Here is a 17,063-nt window from a genome sequence, read left to right as displayed (position 1 = left end):
AGTATCTTCCTCAACTGGCACAAAGCTGATTCTAGGCGAATCTAGAGGCTTATCAACAACCACATAGCAGTTGTCTGGTATCTCTAGTACGTCATACCTTGACATACAACCTAAATGGGTTCTGAGATTGAACTTGTATGTCAATTGTCCCGTATCTCAAGGCAATATTTCCTATATAAAGTAATCAAATACAAATTAATCCGTTCCCATATTATGAAAAACCACATGAAACAGGATAGTATGATGAAAATAATTGTTTTTAATTGTAATTCAGTACCTACGCTAAAAAAGTAAAAATACTGTACCTATTTAGTGGTTATGATCTGCAATAAAATGTCCCTAACTTTTTTATGTACAGTATTGTATGGAGTTCTTACCTACGAGATAGGCTTAGTACAGTATTGTATGGAGTTCTTACCTACGAGATAGGCTTAGTACAGTATTGTATGGAGTTCTTACCTACGAGATAGGCTTAGTACAGTATTGTATGGAGTTCTTACCTACGAGATAGGCTTAGTACAGTATTGCATGTAGTTCTTACCTACAAGATAGGCTTAGTACAGTATTGTATGGAGTTCTTACCTACGAGATAGGCTTAGTACAGTATTGTATGGAGTTCTTACCTACGAGATAGGCTTAGTACAGTATTGTATGGAGTTCTTACCTACGAGATAGGCTTAGTACAGTATTGCATGTAGTTCTTACCTACGAGATAGGCTTAGTACAGTATTGTATGGAGTTCTTACCTACGAGATAGGCTTAGTACAGTATTGTATGGAGTTCTTACCTACGAGATAGGCTTAGTACAGTATTGCATGTAGTTCTTACCTACAAGATAGGCTTAGTACAGTATTGTATGGAGTTCTTACCTACGAGATAGGCTTAGTACAGTATTGTATGGAGTTCTTACCTACGAGATAGGCTTAGTACAGTATTGTATGGAGTTCTTACCTACGAGATAGGCTTAGTACAGTATTGCATGTAGTTCTTACCTCCGAGATAGGCTTAGTACAGTATTGTATGTAGTTCTTACCTACGAGATAGGCTTAGTAGCTAATAGTGGTGTGGGAGAGACTTGACAGCAATGTGTTTAGTACAATAGAGTTTTATGATGTTACGTAACATACAGTCAAACTTTGAATTTCACCTAAAATAACTTAGCTTACTAAACACACAACTGAAGCTAACATTTAATCTTCTGCTCATGTTTAATTTTGTCTTCGTCTTAATTTTCAATATCTGTTTCCGGTTTGACACTTTTTGCCCCATTTTTGCTATAACTTTTTCAAACTGATTTGAGGAGAAAGACTGAGCGATGCTGTTTTCGAAAATGACCTCTCGCATACTTGGGCATATATAGTGGCCTTTGAGAACCTGCTTGTAGCTCCAAGGTTTCTCGTATCTCAAGGAAGAAACTTGCTCAAAATTGTGCTTATTTCTCGATTTTGTCATATGGTGGGGCACTCATATGTCGAGGTACTACTGTATGTTATATATATAGTCGTGCTTCGGCAGTTATATATACAATTTATGTGTCATCCTACCAATTTTTTATAGTTTGTTAATTCGCTGTTGTTCCTTTCCTGCAGTGGGTGTTCTTAAATTTTGTATTGGCTCTGTCCTATACAATTCATCAAACTGCTGTATGACAGACATTGGTAGCAGACCCATCACTTGACTTGCATGAATAGGTTGTTGATTGTAGGGTTTCTCTCTGATCACCAGTAAGCTCAAGGAAATGTACCAGATGATTACTCTCGGTGGAGACGCAGAACTAGAACTTGTCGATACTCTGGATCCATTCTCTGAAGGCATCGTCTTCAGGTTGGCGCAATTGCGATTTCCTCCTCCCCAAATTCTATTGTTTACTTTTTCATCTTGTACGTTTCACTATGGTGAAAGTACCTCTTGTGAAAGTCATTGTTAGCTTCTTGTGTGTCTTTAAAGCGTTCGACCACCGAAGAAGTCGTGGAAGAATATATCCAACTTGTCAGGAGGAGAGAAGACTCTGAGCTCTCTCGCCCTCGTCTTCGCGCTGCACCACTACCGGCCAACCCCTCTCTACGTCATGGATGAGATTGATGCTGCGCTTGATTTTAAAAATGTATCGATAGTAGCCAACTATATCAAGGTAATTTACTATGTGGCCAATACTGGTCAAGTCTCCATGCTGGCATTTTAATAGCATGTCAAATTTTAAATCTGGCATGAGTCTGCAGTCATTAATGACAGGTGTTAATAGTCATTACTGAGATATATTAATATTTAGTACTAACTAGCAATAAAAACTTGTAATACCTGAATGTCTGAATGTGGATACAGTGCACCCTCGAGATACGATGTTAATCTGTTCCAAGACTGGCATCGTATGGCGAGAAAAATCATATGTCGGGGTATAGAAACCATTGTAATTATACAATGAAAAAATGCAAGGTAAAAATCGTCCAAAATTTTATAAAAATGCGGTACATATTGAAAATTAATAACAAAATAGTATGTTAATTTATGTTTTAGTATGTATTTTGAATTAGTTTACTGAATTTCAACTTATTATCACAAGATTTTTACCCTTCATAAGTTTCTGTCTTCACTTTCATTATAAAATTTAGCGTTTCTGGCTGAAACCTTTTTCAACCAGAATTCAATAAGAAATGCCGAGCGATACAGTTATCGAAAGCGGCCTTTCACACACCTGACCATTTAATGGCTACCGAAAAGAAAAATGAAATTTTATTTACTATTATACAGGACGTACATACCTTTGGAGTAACGTGACTTTAGCTGGTACATGTAGCGAATAAAGCAGAGGGGAGGTAAAAACGTATCAATGTTAATTATGTTGCTGTACACTTGAAGGTCAATTTAATACGTAATGAAATGGAATTTTTAGCAGGCGAAGGAAAGTTGTCTAGTCCTGTCCAATTTTTCTTCTGATTTAAAAGAAAAAATGCTGGTGCAATGCAGAAAACTGCTAGCTAGCTAACGCTTGTAGAAGGATCCAGAGAAGGTGCTACAGTAGCTTTTCTTGTATGAAACGTGCACAAGAATCAATGTAACCATACGTACAAAGTTTGTACGTATTTATACACTAAAGGACAAGGCTTTAACAAGTTTCAGAAAGTAATGTGAATGCATCAACCATCTTGAGTAGCTAGTTATATGAGTTACATACATACGATGAATTGTATTCACATAGGAGATAACAAGCCCATCCGCAAAGACATGGTTAAACAAGAAAATAAAACAAAATCAAAAGGAAACAAATAAACTGAATAAAATATGAAAAACGTGGCACACAAGAGATAAATAATATATATTATACATGTATTGTTTTAATGTACCATTCCACTTTTTTTTCTGTATCTTCTACCTCTTCGCCCTTATTAATTGGTTGCTCCTTTTGAATGCTGATCGCGTGCATGGCCTTCTAACTCCTTCAAATCTTCAGTCGAAAGCTTCTTCTTGTGCTTGCTTTGATGGAGTTCTTGTTTTAATAATAATTGCAAATGCTGATTGGTTGCAATCATATTCCTTGACTATGTTAATAATACAGGTGCCTTCTTATTTACGACATCCAACTTTGTTGACATAGAAATCATTTTTCCTTCGTTTTGTAGCAGGCTCAGATTCCATAGCTAACGAATGACATGTAGATACTCTTAGTTATATACGTATGCTGACTAAAAGTTAATAGTAAAAGATATTATAACGCTACAAATGAATATTTCCTTAGCCTGTCTTGACAAGCTGTTGTTTTTGCGTAGTTGTCCCCCCGTCGAGCGGCGAGCAACAACAGCTTGTCACAAGATGTACTGCACCTGATGCATCAGCTGCACTTATAGGGAGTTGTTCTCTTCCGTCTACGCGGCTTGGCCGCGATGTTATGTCGGTCGCTCCATTGGTAATCATAAGGGATTTAACGCAAAAATTTATGTAAAAAAACCAAGATTACAACGTTTAACCAAAGACCAGTTTCTGTGATAAACTTTAGTAGAACTTGAGAATAAAATAAACTCAAAATAAAATCCATAAGAACAAATAAAACTGACTGATACAAAAATAGAAATAAAACTGACTGAGCGCACAAATAATGACATGTTTAGTCGCTGTTGTTGCCTAAGTTCTCAAATTCTAATAAAGTTTACTGCAGAGAGGGGTCGCCAGTTAAACGTTCTTATCTTAATTTTTCTAAATAAATTTTTGTGTGAAATCCGTTATGATTACCAATGGAGCGACCGGAATAACATCGCAGCCGAGCCGCGTAGACGGAAGAGAACAACTCCCTATAAGTGCAGCTGATGCATCAGGTGCAGTACGTCTTGTGACAAGCTGTTGTTGCTCGCCGCTCGACGGGGGGACAACTACGCAAAAACAACAGCTTGTCAAGACAGGCTAATATTTCCTCTGCCTTGAGTATTTTACACGAAATTTTCCACGCAGAATTCTGACATAAGAGAAGTCGATCATGTCTCTTCTAAACGTTCTGAAAATGTTTTCGGCACACTATGTTTCGGTGTCTTTTTTTATTTCGACGTGCGTTATGAGCACACCGACCGCCAAATTTTAACTCGGGCGAAACTTTTCTCACAATCATTTGGTGAAATAAAATTCGTATAGCGAGGTGAAGATCTCACAATGTTTGACTTCGTAAGGTGAAAAAATCGTATATCAGGGTACTCGTATCTCGAGGGTACACTGTAATTCTAAATAGTAATATCCTATAATTTTATGCATATGTTTAATATGTACATGTAGTTTATATAGAATATTTACGTAATATATTCTATAATTCTTCATAATAATGTTTTTATTAAATCCTAAGAGCTCACATTTCAAGAATCAATTTTGACATTGTCACTATTGGCTTATGTTAATACTGGTTACTGTCAATACTTTATCGCTGACATGTGTCAACAGTTGATAATGGCATGTGTCAACGGTTACTATTGACATGTGTCAAATTTCAATACTCTCGCTTATCAATACTGACTAATCAATAAAATAACCAATAACAGGAACATTCAAACTGTCTGTTAGCGTTTATCTAACTCGCCGTCTATTCTTTCGTAGGACAGGACAAAGAATGCTCAGTTCATCATCATCTCATTGAGAGACAACATGTTTGAGCAGGGAAACCGACTTGTAGGCATCTATAAAACGCATGACGCGACCAAAACTGTTGTGCTTGCTGTCAAGGACAGTGGCTTCGCTGCCATACCAGGTAAAGCGTGATGCAAGCACTGAACAAGTATTGTCATTATCTCTAGTTGGTAAATGATAGCGGAGCCGCCCTTGTCACGAAGCATCGTGTCATGCAAATTGAGAGTAAGAGAGCACTGGTTCGTTTTTGTTGTCTTATGACATGACTCAGATGGAGTATTTATCGACTTTTTGTTATTACATCATGCTTGGCTTAATTTTTTTCATTTTATATTCTTGATAGACCGAAAACTATCGCCTTTAGGGATTCGTAAACATGTATTCTAGAACTCGAATTCTTGTGTTTTTTATTTTTAGTAAACTCTCACTTCCTCTGCACCTCATTATATCATATTACATAAACTACTAACCCAATGTTTTAACATCATTTCTGTCATCGAGTTTTTACTGTTTGCGATGTTGCTTTGGTTAGGTATCTATTCCTCAATATATGGACATTGGTGTATTTTATGCCGGAATTCTAATACGAATACAAAGATTGCTATCATTCACCTCTTCAGTCGATACACTTTTAGTCGATGATATTGCTACGGTGTTCACTGTTGTCAACGCTGGGCTTGAAGCTAAATAGTTGAGGAATTAGCTGTCACCATCATATCGATATCAACACTTTCTAGGAAACAAGTTCATAGATCAAGGACTAGTGCTTCACTTACAATTGTCTCCCCCATATCTGCTAATCGATCATAAACATTTAGTTCCTGAGTTGATGTGATTTTACTGTTTATCAATCAGTTTTACTGCTTTCTCTGCCTACTATTAAGTCATTAGTTATTCAAAAAAGACTCAAGCACAATTGTTCTTTTTTAGCGCTTATATTGTTGAGTTGAGTCACGTACAGAGAGATCACAGGCTAAGGGATACAGCCAATCTTTAATAACTATTCGCTTGCTCAAGGATGTCCATTTTCAGTTGCACTCTAACACCTTTCAAACGCACACCGTGAATGCTTTGAGGGCACCTGTCAGTTAGTGTCAGCGATGTATTTAGGAGATTGGATAAACACGGATGAGAAGACAACTCATAGTTCTATAGTTTGTCAGTATTAAACACGAGTAGTATCGTCAATGTAATAAAATGAGTATTTGGTTATACGCTATCTACATTGTATATATAACATGGAAACGTGGGGTGTAAGGAAATATTAGGAAGACAACTACGAAAGGAATATAGTAAGTTGAACTAGATCTAAGAGTAATATGTAGAAATAAATGTTTTAATAAAAATAATATAGAGCCCCATTTTAGTTCTTACAATTATAACCAGCAGTTTCTGTGTCACTAAAAGCCAACGTTTACGTGGCAGTCGCGCATACTCCATAAGCTCCACCTACATCCGCATTCGTTCTAAGGCAACTGTAAAAGGCCTGACACGGACAGGCAGCGACGGTTTTCGTTACGAACAGCTCATCCTGTGGTATGCACAAGTCTCCAAGGCTAGAGAAGGGTGTGCAGATACCATCCTGATCATCACCGGGTGCTGTCCTATAACAGAAATCAGGTCATTGAGAGTCAATCCACCTTAATATCGTACTTGATGTGAATTATCACGCAAAATGCATGTTTGTCTTCCTTTGCATATAGCTGATTAAATTTTATTGATTATAACCACATAATACTCTAACTTTTCCATGTTTCACCTCTGTCTATAGATTTCTGTATTGTTTTAAGCCATGTTTTTTCGTAGCTAATCCTGTATGCCAACTTATCCTGGAATCCCTAACTGTATCCTGAAAATTTACTTGCTCACACTTTTTTATACTGTAACTAAATAAGCTGACCTCAGGTTGTCCTTCCTCCCTTGAAGTTAGTGCAATAGCATAGATTATTAGAACTCATTCAAAATAAATGTCATCATTTGTTTCATTTAATTATCAATGAGCATGTTGGATTTCGGGATAAAAAAGAGGGAATACAACTCCGCTTACACTACAACTTGGTGAACGTAAGTGTTACATTAAATCGTTTAATTTAAAGTGAAGAAGAAGTAAATACAAAAGTGTTAATGTAAAAGTAAAAATTTCACAAATTCATTGTATTTATTACTTTTCACTATCATGACTTTGTTTTTACTCAATATTAGTTTTTTAAATAAATAAATAATGTTGAGAATAAAATAGAGCTTAACAAAAAGAACCTGAGATTCAGTGCTGGTGACTCACCTGGAGCAACATTGAAAGAAAGGACAGTCGAGGTGACTACTGCAGGGTGTTGAAGGCTCTGTACTGTTACCTTCAGGTACAGGAGGGGTGGCGACTTGTGTTGTTGTCATGTTAGCCTCGAGTCCATCGGTTCCTGCAATAGAATCATTTATAATATCAGTGTATTAATATAATATATAATATTTGTATTAACTGCTAAAGGGATAATAGGACTATCTATGTTGGTTTTGGAATTTGTTTGTTTAAAAAGCTGTTTGTTAGCAGTTATTGATAGAAGCAAAGCAGAAAATGGTAGCGATATTTGTTGAGAGCGGGCAACTCTCAAAATGCATCAAACTGTTTTGAGCATTTCTGACAGAAAACCCAAAAGCTGTTAGTGTGAAATTTTAACTTAACAATAATTCATAAAACAGACAGAAGACAAGGACATATTTCTCTTTCTGAATTAAAGGTATTACAATGCGTATTTTCATAAAACTTTACAAAGCAGATCAAGGCACAATTGTTGCAGACTTGCAGTTAGTAAAATCATAAAAATAAGCTGAAACTATTAAACATGAACCTAAGGATATTTAGGCTAGTTGATTATATAATATAATTACATAATCTTTACTATAATAAGAGCTGTGTCCATATGTCCGAAGCCACGCTAAGAGCTTTAATAAAAAAGATAGCACTGCGCGAGAATCAAACCCAGATATCTGGATTTTCCATCAGGCATGCTGCCATCTCTGCCACTCAACAACCTTTCCACATTTACGAATAATTGTGCACATAATTATTACATGATGACCTCTCACTGCTCAGGGACATGCTTGGCTACTAGTATATAATCATATGATGCAATATAACCAAAGATCATATAATACAATCTTCTATAATGCAATATCATATAATATAATAATACAGTATGGTATAGTACAATACGGTACAATATAATATATATAACCAAATATAATACAATATGACATAAAATAACAAAATATATTCTTATATAGTAATTATTTTCAACATTCTTGATCTAAGCATAAAATGCTTCCTTTTGTGTCACACACTTTTTATTTAATCTGAGATTGAATTGTGTTAATAATAAATAAAAGTAAGTTTGTTGCATCTTATCTTGTGATGTTTCTATAATGCAGCATGATTAAACTTTCTGGACTCTTTTCACAAGGGAAGCGTGATATACGAGGACATCCATCAAACACCCTGACCGTTTATAAGAAATAAGACCGCCCTTTCACATTAAAGCTCAGTGTCGCAGGGAGCGTATGACATATGTGACATAGTAACACATACATGTATGTCATATGTGTTACTTCCATGTTAAAAACAGTTTCCAATATAATTGTATTTGGTACTTTCTGATTGTGACTATAAACACCCACTATTTATAAAGCAGGTACACAGCAAACATTATGAAGCGAATGCCAAGGTACTCGTGATGAGTTATTCACGAGTCAAGAGCTGACCCCGTAGTTCAATCATCAGCCAATCGCAGAATGTTTTACATGAACTGAAGACTGTATCTGGTCAACACACACATGACCAGCTTACTAAAACAGTTTGTGCACTTTAATAACGATGTCTGACAAAAGTGTCTGACCATGATCTTTGACAAAAATCGAGCATCTTATTTTGATTCCTCAGTTATTTTTTCTGAGAGAAGCGCTCCAGTAATCTTTTTCTCCACAAACTCCTCCTTAAAAAGCCTCGTCTCGCTATTCTTTAACTTTCTGATGAGTGTTTGATGGACCCATAAGTAAGGCTCATAAAATGCAAACTTTCTATGCATTCTCTCCGTAATCTCTGAGCTTTTTTACGTCTAGAACAGCTAATGCTTGAACAGTTTATCGCTATGATGTAATTAACTTGGTTGTAAGCAAATTGTTTCATCTAAGAACTAAGATACTTTTTGACACATTTGTTTGACACGTGTCAAACAAATGTGTCAAATACATGTGTTTGACACATGAATTTGACACATTTGTTTGACACGTGTCAAACAACTGTGTCAAATACATGTGTTTGACACATGTGCTGAAATGAAAAGCTTGTCTAGGGAAGAACAGCAAAAAGTGTGCTTTTCAATTTTGAGATGCTCTTATAAAGACAATAGATAGCGAACGGTCCAGCAGCTGATTCTAATTTGCTTTAAATACCCAATAAAAATTATTTTGCTTTGCATTATACTTTCTCACAACAAAACCAACTCGGCTTGATATTGATGGTTGAACACTTTTTAATAGCATATACTCACCACTACTAGAGATTTCAGCTGGAGTTGTTTCATAGCTTCTCTCCACGCTGCAGACTCCAATTATTTCCTAAAATTGTTAGAATTGACTAGCTTGAATGGTTCTCAGACCCTGGGTGAGACGGAAGATATGCAGAGCAGAACTCTAAATTCGATAATGCTTAAGTTGAAAACAGAAGTGTTAAAAAAACTCAATTTAGTTTTACCAAAGAAATTTTGAACTGTTTTACTTCATATATTCTCATAATTTTAATATTTTTTATTTTATTTATAGTCTTTTCCAGCTTTTTCACTTGTACATGAAAATTTGTTTTAAAAACTTGTATGTTGGAACTTTCTTCCAACATACAAGTTTTTTCTCTTTTACAGCTTTGAAAAACTCATCCATTGATTTGATCGGAAGTAAATGTTTAATGGTATTTCTTGGCTCAGTTGATATGGTTTGACTGAAATCTTTAATTTTTAATTATTGTTCAAGGCTGCGCTAAAAACTTGTTCTATCATCGTAAACAATTCAAAATCTCAAAAAAATTCAAAATTTAGTAACGCAGCTTTTGTGGTCAAACCTGGTTCAGATCAATAACATATGTATAGCATGCGAGGTGCTGCCCCCTGTTATGCAAGCTTACGCAGGTGTGTGATTGATGTGTACCAAATAACTATGAAATCACAGGATTACGCAGCTAAATTCTGCGTGCAACACACAAGAGCATTGTTCAGCTCGGTCTTGTATAGTCGTGGGCTCGCTACGCTAGGATTGATGTGAATCGAGTGCACAGCGTAATCTCAGACTCATTGCGTGTTCTGCCAGTGGAAAGTAAAAACATGGTGTAGCTATCAATTGTGCTTGTAACGACATATCTTTCTGCAGGATGCAATAAGGTGTCATCCATGAACGTACGATACTGGTCTGAAACTCTGAACCAGGGCTAGCATAACGACTAATTAAGCATCAGGTTACAGGGTGAGAATGAGAGGACAACTGCTAAAGGGCTAAAATATTTTATGCACTGCTCAAACTCTTTTTAAACTCTCAATAATGAAAATCATGTCCACCGATTTGCTGTCTTCATGACTTTATAATGCTATGTAACCTTATGTGACCTTAGGTGACCTTATGTGACCTTATGTGACCTTAGGTTAGTTATGCACACTATTACGAGGCCCATGTATCATGTTGCACAAGGCCTGCTTACAATGTTTACTGCAACACAAAGCTTCAGCAGTCCGTATAGTGATACCGCTGTAAATTTCCTTACGTATGGCTTGGTGTAGGATTTGTCTCCACGATATAATCCAACAATCTTCCACATCGAGTTATATCTGCTGACACACTCAAGACCTGATCGACATGGACAGGAATCACTTGGCAGCACTTGCTGCTGATTTTCTGACCAGTACTCTGGCTTTGTACAATATTCCCCTTCTTTGCTGTATCCCGTGCAAAATAACCCTGATACACCTCTACAAGATTACGCACTAGGTCAAGGCCTCAAGTACATGACATCTATCTCATGCACTTTTAGGCGAAAAAATCAAAGATATATATTACTAAAGGAACAGCAACATGGAAAGCATCACATGTTTATTGACTACTATGTGTTTAGTTGTAAAATAATTATGTTTATATCTTAATAATTTTATTTATTGAAAATAATATTTAAAGATGTGTCTAATTGTGTTATAAATTGCATCAGTTATATCAAAGATTTTGTAAAGGTGAATGTCCTAAAAACAAATATCTTGTTACAAGGTTTCAATTATTTGTACTAGCTATTTAGGCATCAATACGATAACCTGGTGTGGACCATGCATACAGGCGATAGTTAGGCAAGAATGTAAAAAGTTGTATGACGCTTAGTATAGTCATGTTCTACGCACAATCGATGTGTGTGCGTTATAATGTACATACAACTAGATTTGTATCATCATTATGACATTCCTTATATGGGTTGGTTAAGGCTTATGTATAAGTCTATAGCCATATGTGTGGGCACACAACTTCTACGTGTCACACGTTTCCAGCCATAGTTTTAGTAAAAACAAATAGTAAAATGCCATATTTTTTCTGCATCTAAAATAAGACTTTTGCATTTTTATCTCAAACAGTTTACTTTCTTAGTCTTCTGACACATGGTCAGATAACTCCATGTATATTGCAGATTACAACTTCTCTAAAACTAGTCTACCTTGTCACATACTAGCATGAGTTGCTGAAAAAAATTGAGGGCTTTTATTATTTTATAGTCCTACCGTCTCGCTGTCAAAGCACAACATTCATCTGAACCACAGTCCATGTTACTTCTGCAAGTCCTCGAATCCTGATAGGTGGTGGTCATTGGCTCCTGCGTTGTAGCCGTTGCATTGCTTTCATAAGGGTCTGTTGTGTTCACCTGGCTCTCATTGTAACTGTTACAGTAAATATAACTCCAAATGTGATCTGTTATCCAAAAGATAGTAGACTTGATTCAAACATGGAGATTATTTTTCTCAACAAGGTAAAAACTGTAGAGGATTTTTGTCCAAGGTGAATCAAGCAATAGGTTTCACAATGCAGCCCAACTTATAACCAGCTATTTGTGGTTAGTAAAAACGAGCTAAAAAAATTGTGTTACTATGCTTAAGGGGTGCTCGTATGGCACCCCTTACAGTTGAGAAATGGCAGTAGCTTTTGATGATTGTGGTCCAAAATCGAGAGAGAGAGGGTAACTCCAAGATTTGTTGTCTCAACTATTGCGCAACGCATACTCTCAGAGGACTGAGTGTAAGTAATCTGAAAGTAACCTTTGTCTAAAACATCCTCAACGTTGCAAAGAGATTAACTCTTTCACAATAAAGTTTGTTTCTCATTCTGATGCAATTAGTTCATGATTAAAAATCTTAGCTGACTTACATTAGGTATTTTTGATGCTTTTTAGAATCAGCAGAAATTTTGTCATAAGAATCAATGCATTTGAAAAACAAAAGCTGTGTTCAATATTTTTTTCAGTTTAGTGAAACCGCATGCAGAAGTAGAATGCTATCATTTTTGTAGCTGACCTAAACACAGACCCCTATTCTCTAAAATTATAATATAGCTATCAGATATAACTGAGGCCCAACGTTGAAGAATTTTACTTTGCATTGCAAAAATTCATTTAGGTCGCAGTTTACTATCTTTGTTTCCAACCATCCTAAACTGAAAATATAAAATTTGAAACTCGTGATATTATGTTGTGACTTCTGAGTGAAAAAAAACTAACTGGCCTGTTATTTTGGCAAAAGAATAATCCAATACATGTATCCTAAATCTATTGTGGCAAAACTTTAGTTTGATCTGTTACATCTGTAATCCGTGATAAATGTTTTTCTATCAATACTAAGTCGAGTCGTTATAAAGGCGTGCGAGCGAAAAGAACACAAGCCGTTATAAAGGTGAAAATATTAATAATTGCAGCAGTGACGATTAAGAATTGCTTATGAAAGCCAAATAGGAAATCAGTTACTTTCTATGCTATAGTTGCTAGGCTATGACAAGTAAAGCCTATACTGGCTACCTGCACATGATGCCACTCCAGCTTACAACCTGCTTGCACTTGTCCAGTATCATTTCACTTCTATCTTTATTGCTGGGCCGCCTTAGTAAACCTGTAAATATAATATTTAGTTTATCTAGCAAATCCATATCAAACAGGAACAGCTATGCTACGTACATAAGAGAACAGTATAACAGTGAGTCCACTATTACACTGTTTATAGTCTAGCAATGTGTCAGTTAGTTTTTAGTTGTACCTATAAAGCACGCTAATAAAATTTCAAAAGCTTTTAAATGCTGAAAAAATACTTTGATATTGCTAAGCTTTGTTGTAACGATGCGACACTAAAACTTTAAATGTTGAACATTTATACATATTAGATATCATTTTATTGCCAATAAAGTAATATATAACATATATAAGTGTTTATTTACATTTTTCTATGAATAAACTCTCTTTACCTGTCAATGAAAACAGCTGATAAAAGTTTTTTTGACTCGAAGCCCATTTCTGACACCATCTTTCGCACCATCCCACAGTTATTCTTTCCCATGAATAATCTTCCTCAGAAGACATCGATGAAGATTCGCTTTCACTCTCAGAACCCTTCCACCAGTTTTTCCATGATGGACCTTTCCAATGTTTCTCATGACTCTCTGCGCTGTCGGAGTTGTCCTCCGATTCTTGAGAATGTTTAGTTTTTCTTGAACCAACTGAAAACCAGAAACCATTCTCAGCCGATTTCTCGCTAGAATCGATATTTTCAACACTCTCACTGTTTTCAAACCATCTGTTAAACCTCCCATTCTTCCTGTTCCACCACTTCCTGCTGCTGTCTGTCTGTCTGTCCCACCACTTTCTGTGGCTGTCTTTGAAATTTCTTCCCCAGTTTTGCCATCCAGTCTCCTCCTGATCCCCCATTGAATCATCCGATTTCGTCTGGTACCATCGTGACCACCTATTCAGTAAAAGCTATAACGTCTCCGGTTTATGAAAAGTTGGCCTTAACCAAAGTTTTACATTATAATAAAAAGTTGGTACCTTGAATTTACTACAGGAACTCTCATTTTCTGAATAATTTGTATGTGATAGACATACCAATATTTTACATATGTCAAAACTTTATTAGAATCTAGAAACTGTTTTAAACAGCATAGATTGATGGCAAATTTACTCAAAGATGGCCCGTCAGATGCCTAAAACTTCATATGATAGTATATGATGATACTGATGTGAATGGACATACAGATGTAAACATACAGACATAGACGCATACAGACATTTATATATAATTCTCAGTGTTTGTGTCTGTCATTCTGTTATTGTGCACTTCGGTGTCTCAGACTATAGCTATTAAAATTTTGGAACGAAAAGCTTGCATCGCGCTGGATTTGAACTCATGAAGATTGCACCCGCATTTTTGTTGAAACCAAATATCTAACCACAAGTCTACAAAAGTTTTTACGATACCATCGCTCTTTCTATATACTGTATGTACACCCTTTTTCCGATTTCACACGCTAAATGATGTATTAATTGATACAATGCGCCTACGGGTTACGATGCCCCTGTTATAAAATATTTTTCACCTAACTCTATAAAACACGATGCTTTTTCGTTCTCGCCATACTAGAGCAAATTGTTTTCGCGCCATTGATATCAACAAAAAAATTTCTCGAAATTAAACGTTGACGATTTGTGTACTGATTATATACATTATTAGAAGGTATACATTGCTCGTCATGGCGAGTTCAGCGTTATCCTTTATGGTAAAAACGGATTCGCAAACAGATAAGTGATAAAACTTTAGTTAGAAGTTTACTAAAATACATACCAAAACTTTTTTAAGCATGTGTTTAGGAAGCTAAATTTATTTAAATTAGACTCAGCATATATGTCACACATCTGTCTCGAAGGTGAAAACTCTCCACGGTACACTCTGCGCGTAGTACATTGTAATGTTACATTTTCATGCACATCATAACCTCAAAATGCACTGAAGTTATTATAGGTAACTATACTTACTAAGGTTAACATATTGTTTTGTTGCTATTGCTTAAGGATGGTGGTTTTGATTATTTTTACCAGGTGTTTGCATTAGATAATTACTTGGGTTCTATACCACTCTATACGATATATTTGCCTTATGATGCCAACACTGAAACAAACTAAAGTCGTATAATTGTATACCAAACAATTTTTCATTGTAATCATAACAAAGCAGACTGTATTTAGCCATTACTTGAGAATGATTTCACACTTACATTTAAACACCATTACAATTTTATTTTTCCTCCTAATATATTTCACCAAAGCACTTCTTTCATTATATGAAGTTTAAAAGTTACAGTTGTTTCAAAAGTTGGAAAACCTTTACAGTTGTTTTATTTTTTCTCTTAATTTATTTGAACTGCGCAAAAAAAACACATTTCTCATGATATGAAGTTTAAAAGTTAGCATGGTAAATGTTAAATAAAAATAAATTTTTGTCCCAAGACTTTTTTATTACTCGGGCATGCACCTAGTAGACATATATTTATATAGACATGGACATATATACATATAGACATGGACATATATACATATAGACATAAAGATAGACCAAGACATAGACATGCATACCTGTTCATAGACCTTGAAACTTGGTTACCCGAATAGTCTCCTTCCTCTAGTCCACCTTGTCTATTCTTATTGCCTGTGTTCAGATATTATATATGTACAGTCTAGATATATTACGTATTATATTATTATATACGAGTGATAAAGATTGAGTCGCTGACTGAAACCAGACTACCCGTGTCATGGCTGTCTCTCTTACCTTTAAACAAACTCCTATCAGCTGGCTTGTTTCTCTCCTTCTTTCCCTGAGCTGTACAAATCTAATCAGCAACAGGAACAAATTAAACATAGAAATAATTAGCCAGTTAGGAAGATCTAACGGCCCTTAAATAAAACCATTTACAGAAATAAGAAACATGACAGATCAAAAGAATTCAGTTCTTATTAATATCAATAACATCATTGTTAAACTATACTAGTGTATTTGCTTCTATTAGACTCTCCCTTTTAGGGCTCGCCAAAGCAAATAGTATACCCCCTGGAACTAGATATACTGTGACCATCTACACAAGGGCAATTGTGGCTGGATGCCCTTCCTAATACCACTAATGGTCCTTCTGAGATTCAAGCCCCTGACCTCCTGATTGTATGCCAGCGGCTAACCACAGAATCACGGCTGCTCCCTACACAATGCTAGTGTTTAGTATCTTCAAATTAGGCTCGAGGCTAGTGGACTGGCGCAACTTTCAAGTTTGTTAAACTAAGCATTAACCCAGCATCATTGAATTTTCCATAATGTAGGCTTTTCTCAAGGTGAGTGCTGACTTATGCGATGAGGTTTGCTTTAAGAAGAGAAAATTTTTTTACGTTGACAGAGTTCATACTAATCAGGAAGAAAATCAACAGAAATGAAGTTCTAGTCCACATATGTGGTACAAGCTCTGTAATATATTTTAGTGACCATATAAGGTAGTACCCACCAGCCCTGCTATGAGAAGAAAGCAGATTAACCCTAAGACTTTCATTTCTCTTGTTGCTTTGCTGCCCCTCCTAAATACCTGTGTGTCACACTTCTGAGCTGACTGCTAGTTTTATAACTCAACGGTGCTGCTTTCGGAGTCAACAGGTCTACAGGTCATGCACCTTGGAAGGATCTAGTTCCATTCTCCGGTTGAGCAACATGGTGTTTGTTTATATTAACAGCAACTGCTTTCAATCATTGGCAATATAATATTTTATTAGGAACAGGCAGAATACATAGACTTGTTAAGGACAGTCACCACAGAGTAGGGCCATTTGACTACTCCCCGCAGTGGGAACAGGTGATAGGTGATAACTTAGCGCACACCTT

General features: G+C 35.9%; 2 protein-coding genes across 2 annotated transcripts in view; one reads left to right on the top strand and one right to left on the bottom strand.

Moving 5' to 3' along the window:
- Window positions 1-5,711, top strand: part of LOC137406668 (structural maintenance of chromosomes protein 4-like) — a 51,889-nt gene extending 46,178 nt beyond the window's left edge. The window contains exons 23-25 of the mRNA XM_068093279.1: window positions 1,706-1,824; window positions 1,948-2,131; window positions 5,071-5,711. Of these exons, the coding sequence (XP_067949380.1) occupies window positions 1,706-1,824; window positions 1,948-2,131; window positions 5,071-5,232 (465 nt within the window). The 3' untranslated portion in view covers window positions 5,233-5,711. The remainder of the gene's footprint in view (window positions 1-1,705; window positions 1,825-1,947; window positions 2,132-5,070) is intronic.
- A 473-nt stretch (window positions 5,712-6,184) lies between these two features.
- On the bottom strand, window positions 6,185-16,830 carry LOC137406042 (uncharacterized). The gene is made up of 10 exons (XM_068092561.1): window positions 16,693-16,830; window positions 15,972-16,032; window positions 15,776-15,848; window positions 13,615-14,111; window positions 13,175-13,265; window positions 11,892-12,047; window positions 10,898-11,102; window positions 9,642-9,708; window positions 7,382-7,514; window positions 6,185-6,704 (listed from the first exon to the last, which is right to left on the bottom strand). Exons 1-10 carry the CDS (start codon window positions 16,735-16,737, stop codon window positions 6,515-6,517), a joined length of 1,518 nt encoding a protein of 505 aa, XP_067948662.1. The 5' UTR covers window positions 16,738-16,830; the 3' UTR covers window positions 6,185-6,514.
- Between the last annotated feature and the right edge of the window lie 233 nt (window positions 16,831-17,063).

This window comes from Watersipora subatra, chromosome 10 (genome assembly GCF_963576615.1).
Source record: "Watersipora subatra chromosome 10, tzWatSuba1.1, whole genome shotgun sequence".
NCBI classification, from domain to species: domain Eukaryota; kingdom Metazoa; phylum Bryozoa; class Gymnolaemata; order Cheilostomatida; family Watersiporidae; genus Watersipora; species Watersipora subatra.
This window is presented reverse-complemented; position numbering and strand designations above follow the sequence as displayed.